The 8,376-nt window shown below is 39.7% G+C and overlaps 1 protein-coding gene across 1 annotated transcript; it reads right to left on the bottom strand.

The window, feature by feature from the left end:
- Window positions 1–1,364: 1,364 nt before the first annotated feature.
- Window positions 1,365–5,632, bottom strand: LOC104500760 (glycerol-3-phosphate dehydrogenase 1-like protein). The gene is made up of 3 exons (XM_010144468.1): window positions 5,391–5,632; window positions 4,885–4,991; window positions 1,365–1,615 (listed from the first exon to the last, which is right to left on the bottom strand). Exons 1-3 carry the CDS (start codon window positions 5,538–5,540, stop codon window positions 1,519–1,521), a joined length of 354 nt encoding a protein of 117 aa, XP_010142770.1. The 5' UTR covers window positions 5,541–5,632; the 3' UTR covers window positions 1,365–1,518.
- Window positions 5,633–8,376: the final 2,744 nt, after the last annotated feature.

The raw sequence follows: 8,376 nt of genomic DNA, 5'->3' as shown, positions 1-8,376 counted from the left end.
GCAGACGGGCAGTCCTGCTGAGTTCTGTAAGTCTTGGTGCTAACCCTTATCTCCCAGCTACAAGAATAAGTCTACTGTTTATGTACCTAGCATATATTTTACCAAAAAAACCTTATAGTTTAGTATACAAGGAAAGCAAGATAGATTTATCTTCTCTTGCATTAACCTTTTTAAAAAAGAATAAAGTAACACAACCAAGCCAACACCACCCCCTAACTCCATAAAATCAGATTTTCCTAAAATAAATAAAATTAACCTCTCTTATAAAGCAAAGGTGCCTGAAAAAAACCTAGTTGATATATCTGGGTAATAGAAGAGACAGATGTCCTTGAGAAGCTTTCTGGGAGACTGTTCGTAATGGACTTGGTCCAGCACTCATTAAAGTTTAGACCAGTGAAAGAGTATTCATCATTTCTCTGGGGAGGCTGGTTCAGGACTACAGTCCAGTTGACATGTCAGTCACTGGCAGGCACTGAAATGAATGCAGTCTGGGTACTGGCACATAACCCTTTTGACAACGCAAGCAGGGAATTCCCAGAACATTCCTTCAAGTCTTGTGTGGAGTGCAACACTTCGTAGCTGATGGTTAAGCCAGAAACACAGTATGACAGTTTTGAGCAGTGGATACCCAAAACTATCCTTCCCCATTCACCAGACAACACCGGTGAAGAACAACCACAGGTACCACACAAAAATGAACACTAGGGTTCAGAATCCCCAGGTCAACATCTCCCACTTGTTCTGTGGAATGGGATTCTAGAAAGCCCAACACTTGGGAATGGCAAGGGAGAAACACAGAAATACAAAAATGCAAGGATTAAAAACCAGAAGGAGAGGTAATGATCTCCCTCTAGCACACTCCCTTTAAAACAGTGTTATTAAAACCTTATAATTCACTTAGAAGTTGGTTTCAAAATAGTCTTACCGTTTTTAAAGACCCAAAAAATCTAAATATTATTCAACAGAGCTAGCTAAAATATCCTTGTAGCTCCCTGAACAACTGCTACCACTTGTTTTGCATTAATATTGCTTAAATTAATATAATCATAAGCATGCAACATGTTAAAATTCAATTATGTATACAGAATAAAACGAAGTTCTAATAAAAGTCTCCTAATATTTCAAGGTTACAGGCTTGATTCAGTCTCCATCAAAACCAGTGGGATTCTTCCCACAGTGTCCAGTGGATTTTGGACTAGGCCGTGACAAGAGACAACAAAACATTGTGGTTTATGGTGCAGGAACACACACAAAGTAGACTCGTGTACATACACTAGATGTGTAGTGCAACTTTTGCATTGCTTATCTTAAACCAGTTGTGTTTTAGCCAGTAAAACGACAATCACCAAGCCAACACTGCACGGTATGTCAAACAAGGCTGTGTAACAAAACCCAATACCCACTGAGGTACTGTTGCCTAGTGAACAGCTTTGAACAAAGCTTAATGATACATCCACTTGAACCCAGATATAAATTTTCAAGGCAGAAAGCCGCATTAGTACAATGGCCTGACTGATTTCATATGTGCTCTGGATGACTCTGTAGGCAGGATATCATCTCTCTGACAGGCTTCCCTTCATAGCAGATTTGGTACACAGCAGTGAATAGTGGAAACCTGAGGAAACAGGGTGGGGAAAGCAAATGCAGCATAAGATTATTCTGTAACATTTTCTTAAATGAAAGAAATAAAATGGGGCAAGGATAGGGAGAGAAAAGAGAGGGATTGAAAAATCAATTTCTTTTACTATCTGTCAAGTGCTAAAGTTGGGCTGAAAAGCATGCATCTCTAAAATGAGTCACTCTCAGAAGCCTATAATGGAGCCTGCAACATTCAGTATGCATGGCACAACCATTAAGTGATCTAAAAAAAATTCAAATATTAAAAACATTTGCATCTTTCCTTGACATTTATATAGTAGTACTCATCTACGGTTAAAAAAGGATGACTGGCACATCAGCACATCTCTGAGCAAGAATTTGATAATACAATTTCAGAACATGACACAGAGACCCAAGAAGAACTTGAAGGTCATTTTTAACAGAGTCTAAAATTAAATGTGGATTTTGAAACACTAAATTCTATCTCTTCTTTTTTTCTTTTTTAATTTGGCCACATTTCCAACAACTCTCAAAGTATTCAGGCTTCTTGATAATCTGAAGACAGCCAAGGTGCTTTACAGAATTTTGAATTTGCTTTCTGTCCACACTGACAGTGACAGCCAGACAAGTCCAATTTTCATGCAGAGCCTGGTGAATTTTAGGGATCTGTTCATCAAATGCCATTTCAGTGTGGCCTTTTATATTGATAAATTTTGAGCAGACACATTACTACATTATTTTGACTGAAATAAAAAATAAGGAGCATTGGAGACAGTGAAATACTTAATTTCTGAGTGATTCAGAATATATCTGGACTCAGACTTTCTCCTCAGGAAAGTGGTCCCATCAGTCACTCTAAAACATTATCTGTAATGCACAAATGCCACATTGAGCAGAACCCCCAACTAGTACCAAGTGCAATGCATGCTTGCCCATACGCTCTGCTATCATGTCATACTGAAGCAACTCTGGTATCACCACATAGCTCTGCAGTAGACTCCTTAAAGTGAACCAGAGGTCACAAGAAAAGCCACAAGACATTCAGAAGTACCATTACAGCAGGGTGACTACTGCGTTCTCGTGGGCAGATACAAGTTTTGTACTTGGCTGAATGCATTACTGGGGAAAAGAAGTGGGGGAATGGACACACTTGTAAACTTAGTCCACTGTTTCTATGGCTTTTATTACAAGTGCTTAACTCAAAATGTAGATTTTAATTTTTATTTGAAATATTTTAATGTACTGCTATGAAATGCATGTCCATTTCTTTTGGTTTATTTTTGTGGAGAACAAGACAAAAATAGGAGCAACAGCAAAAACTTATTTCAGGTCAAACCAAATGACTTTGTTTTTATTTCATCAGTGGAACCAAAATCAGCATACAGCCACACAGCTCCTTTTTCAAATCCTGTATTACACTGTTTACATTGCAAACCCCTTACTAGGAAACACACAGGAAAAAAAAAAATCACACAAAGACTTTTGCATTATTAACAAGCCTTGCTTATTGCTCACTGTTTAATATATTGGGCTGAGGGAGGCTGAATTTGCTTTTGCTGTAAAACCTTAAATGCAGGCACTAAATCAAATTTGTTATGCTTATGAGAGGCAGCCACAAAACATGTGAACCTTCTAAGCAAAAGCAAGTTTCACACAGATTTTTATACAGTATTGGCAGTTACTGCTCAGCAAAGAAGTACCATTACTACAAACCACATCTTGATAGGTAAGTCTTGCAGTTTATCACAGAGAACATCAACTCCGCTGCGCACAGGTCTGCCACACTTCACATGGGGAAAGCAGAATCATGGCTGACTGCAGGCTCGGGGCCAGCAAATTTCAAATTCGTCTTACGTCTGAGCACATTAGGAGGACTATACTTACATTGTTGAAATAAAAAAAATGAATGGCACTGTAAATATCAATAGACATCAAACCTGCTACCAAGGCTCTTCTACTGACCTTTGACTTTTGAATATTTCCACATAGCCTTTTTGTAGCATAAACGTATGAAATTTCACTCTTACTAGACTCTTATCTGTTCACTTTGAAACCATGACTCTTTTACTGTGTTTTGAGTTTTAAAGGAGTAGCAAGAACGTTTTTGAAAAACACTTCGAAAGTCTTGTCAAATGAGACCTTTCATGAAGAACTGACACATATATGTTGGTATATCAAACAGAAATTAGCAACTCTGCTTTCGTATCTTTAATTAAAAACATAGCCCAAAGTCTTCTACAATGCATTCTATTTGTTGTTAAGCTAGAACAGGGAAAAATACCAAACAACCAAAAAAACCCCTGAACACAGCACCCTGTCTCACTTAGGGAATCATAAACAGCAAAGCCTGAAGCCAACGTTTTAATTAGATTTTCTTCTGCAGTTAGCTTTATTACTGTGCACTGCAGAGACAGACTTTGGTGCCTTACATCCAAAAACAATGTTAAAAAATCAGTAATTTAAGCAGTTGATCCATTAAAACTAGACTTTAAAAACTGCTTTGGAAAAAAAAAAGTAACAAGGTTTGGCCTTCTGACTAGCAGTCATTTTATTTTCTGATTTTACCTCCTCTACAAACAGGAACAAACAGATACATCCTTTAATTTCATAAGGAGACAACTGTCCGTGTGACTTTAGGAATCATACATGTTCTGACTTGAATACAAATGAACAAGCTAGGACAATCTAATCTCATACCACAAAACCAACCTGACCTACACAAGCAGACGGCAGGTTTTATCTTAGATCAAACTGGAAGTCACATTAGGAAAGAGAGCTGCAGCATTTAAGCAAGAATTCATGTGGGCAGAAGCAGCCACTCTATTCAGATGATTAGCTGTACAGATCCTTAGTAATAAAGCTCTCCTCCTTGGAGATAAGTAATGAATTTACTACTGTAAATTCTCTAATACTGTAAATACTGTAAAAAAGGCCAGAGACTTCTCACAAGTCTCTTTAGGAAGCTCAGCTTCTGTTTTAATGTATTTTATTCTTTTCACGTTAAAACCTACTCACTGTGCTTTTCTGTGATAGCAGAAGGCAATAATACATTCTGCAAACAGAAGGGCATTTGCAAACAATGTCACACTATTAGCTCTATCTACAGCAATATTATACTGAGGTTCTATTAATTTCTCTCTGATTTTAACTGGGGATTAAGAGATTCTTATTGCATTGTTTTCCTTTTTGGCTATTACCTTCATGATCATATCAATAATAAATATGCAGAAAGAATCACGGAGATAAAAGAGGTATGTGGAACTCGCTTTATCTGTTTTCACTTACTTTTCCAGCATTCTTTTTTGCCTGAGGATGCGATACACTTCTGCAGAAGTCTGAGGTCCTTGCAGTTTCTGACCATTCAACATTTCTTGCTCCAATTCTTCAATAGACTAAACAACAGGGAAGACAAATGAAAAGGAAGAAAAGGAGAGCTATGATAAAATTTTCATAAGCCTGATAACATCACGTGGATGGGAAAAAAAGATGTTCCTAAGGGTTTTGCCTTTCTCAGATGTGACCTTGAGTGAGCATGTATAATATTCTCCTATATTTTTGCTTGCAAATATTCTCTCTTAAATCTGTGTCTACCAACATCTTATCTCTCCAGCTTTTTTTTTTTTATCATCCCTCCTTTTTAACACTTTTACACTTGTTCTAGCCTCGTAACACTCAAAAATAAGGATACTTACTCAGTACAGGTAGCATGTCTCAGATAACTGTTCTATTACTCCAACAAACCAGTAGTGCTAGTACTTACAACAATGTATTTCACCCAGTGAGTAAGGTACCTTTCCAGTTTTAACAAATGCTTCTGCTACACGTCGATTCCGGCCACCGTAACATGTTGTGATGAGATCAGCAACTCCACAGCTCTCCAGGAAAGTGGCAGTAGACACCTGTCCTTTGCAAAAAATTCTGGCAAAGGCAATCATTTCCATTAGGCCAAGGCGAATGACAGCAGCTTTGGTATTGTCACCACAGCAAAGGCCATCACAGAACCCAGCTCCTACTGCTACTATATTCTAAACAGAAGAGAAGAAACAAATGGGGAATGAGTCAATTATTGCTTACAGAATCCTAGGAAACACTAAAAGACACAAGTGCAGATGTCCTGCAAACACTTCAGTAGTGTAAAATTAGGTGGTTGTTTTGGGATTTTGAGGTCTACGGGATAATCTTAAAAAAAAAATTTATGTCAAATATTTCCAAGGGTAAAAGCATAGTTAAAGCTCTGGAACAAGTCACTCCAGAGGCTATTATTACTGACTATCCTTAAGAACAAACAGGTTACGCTGCACTCAAGGTTTTAGCTAAATTGAGCCCTAAGGTAGGAATAGTTACATTGAGCCCAGAGCCCTTTTATCCGTATTTTCTTTACAATTAAAGTAATACTGAATCTAAGAAACATTTATTGACTTCCGTCACGCTGATATGCTAAGGGACCAAATGCAGCCAAGCAAATAGTACGCAGCGCTTTTAAGCATGCAGAGTTCCTTTAACAGTAATAGCTAATCAACGATTCTCAGAAGGTTCATGACACAGGAAGACCTTTTCTAAGCAAAAAATGTTACAGATTTTTGCCCTTAGACCTGGTGGCGGCCTTCTACAAAGAATACACTGTTTCTTCATGTACAATCAGCTGAACAGTCCCTTCTTTGGTTTATGAACAGAGAGATAAGTGGAGAGACAGTTGAGTGAAGTGACTATAAAAGCTATTTTGTGGACTGGGAGTCAGAGACTGTGTTGGTTCAGTCAAGGTATGGTTTCATTAGACACCTCTACCAGAGCAATCTCTAATATTTGTTCATTTGGCGGCAAAACAAGAAGCAGTCAAACAGGTATTTAAGAAGTTTTCAGATTGAATAACCCATTTAAATGGAATTTACACAGAGTCTGCAAGTGTTTAGTGCTCAGCTAAAACCAAAAACATTATCTCTTGGCTTTTTCCATGTACTTCTCGAACACTCGCGTACTAAAGCCTCCCCTCCAATTTTGCCTGCTTTTCACTTTGAAGCAGCCTACCTGATCATAATTTATAATATGATTTGGCCTACAGTATTTTGTTGTCTACTACCTTTTGCAATGTTTGTCTTTGGAGCACCAGAAGTATTGTTTTAAGCAAGTCATATCAAGACTAGTTATTTCTGATGAAATGGGGTAGGGAAGAAGTCTAACGCTGAAACACCAAGCTCCTCGTTTGTACAACGTCCCCATTTTATGTTTTACACAGTTAGCAAATAATGAGAATACAAGACAACTGATTATGCTCTAGAACACAAATCCACACCTAGGAGACTGTTTTATCCTGGGCTAAATAACCCGCAGAGCACAACTATGAATTTACAAGGTCTACTATCTGCTTTTATTTAAATCCTTGAAGAACCCATGTAGATTCTCTTTTACCTACTATGCCATAGAACCCTCCAGGACTCCCATTCTTGGCAGGCCCCGGCCGCCCCGTGCCCGGGTCTGTGATGTCCGGAGGTAGAGCAGCGATGCTTTCACGGGCACCCCCTTGCCGTGGGGAAGGAGCTTGCGTGCCCTTGTGAGGTTGAGAGCTGTGCTGCTGGTGGCATGTGCCTCCGGTGGGGTCTCCCAAGCCAGACAGGTCTCAGCTGAAGGGTCAAACACAGTGTGTCCACGGGCAGGATGGGCTCACTAGCCTTCAGGCAACCATCCTAGGAGAAGGACAACTCTGACTCCAAACCCGGGCAGATGGAGCTCGTTCAGCCTTGTAAGGCATCCATCATCTAAGAGAAGGATACTCTAACCAAACCTACGACCCGAGGACTTCGCTGTCACCGTCCAAGCTCGCTAGGCCCTGGCAGATGAACCTCAGGTGTAAAGGGTGGAGCCAGTTCCGCGCACGCTGGTGCCTCACCTAAAAAATCCACCGCGCAGACCCGAAGGGTGCACTCATCGCTTGCAGTGAGCGTGGGAAAAACCCTTCCCAGGTCTTCGTTCGCAAAGCCAAGCCGTGATGATGATGACTATGCCATAGAGAATTGAATTATACCGCATTGAAAGTTACACCTCTCTGAAAGACAAGCCACCCCTTTTAAAAACAAAATGTCACAAAAATCTCACAAATCTTGAGACTAAATCATCTTTCAGTCCAAAGCAAAACCAAAACAGGCAGCTTGGTACTTGAAATCTCAGCATGCAGGCACTAAGCTGAGTTTGTTTCAGGAAGATGTATAAGCAAAATACAAGTTAACACACAAGGGCCTAATGGCACTAGCGCTATAGTGATCCTCTGAGAAGCAGACTGCAGGAGGAGAATCACATATCTGGCAATACGCACATATCTGCATCTGACACTGTTGATCCTGAACACTGCCACTACCAAAGACTACATCTGAAGTTACACAGAGTTCCTGCAGCGCTGCTTGCTTGCTCCTGGCAAACTTGAATCTAAATAATGTATTTCATTACCACTTAATCTCAGGAAAGAGACTTCTGCAGTACCTAGACCAACTATCCAACAGGAGACGGCCATAAACACAATTTGCAAGAACACCTTCGTAAGTAATAATGCTGGGTTACGTAACCTGCTGATCAATAAATCACTGTTATACTTCTTACTTCTTTGCTTAAGGCTAAGGTGGAGCCGTAAGATTTAGAGATGGTCCTGAAGAAACCTGAAAGGCAACTACAACTGCTGCTCCTACTCCTTCCCACAGTAACTGTCACATCTGTCTTGCTCCTTGGTAGCTCTCACTTGAGGGTTTTTAACTCTTCAATCTGTCCTGGTTTGAGCTGAAACTTCCTGGT

This window comes from Buceros rhinoceros, unplaced genomic scaffold (genome assembly GCF_000710305.1).
Source record: "Buceros rhinoceros silvestris isolate BGI_N320 unplaced genomic scaffold, ASM71030v1 scaffold7001, whole genome shotgun sequence".
Taxonomy (NCBI): Eukaryota; Metazoa; Chordata; class Aves; order Bucerotiformes; family Bucerotidae; genus Buceros; species Buceros rhinoceros.
Note: the sequence above shows the minus strand (reverse complement) of the source record. Positions and strands in the feature narration are given on the sequence as shown.

Coding starts and splice junctions, on each gene's coding strand:
- LOC104500760 (XM_010144468.1), bottom strand. CDS start 5,540: ATGGAAATGATTGCCTTTGCCAGAATTTTTTGCAAAGGACAGGTGTCT. Junction 4,992..5,390: donor CATTTGTTAAAACTGGAAAG/GTACCTTACTCA, acceptor CCTGTTGTTTAG/TCTATTGAAGAATTGGAGCA. Junction 1,616..4,884: donor CAAAAAAGAATGCTGGAAAA/GTAAGTGAAAAC, acceptor CTGTTTCCTCAG/GTTTCCACTATTCACTGCTG.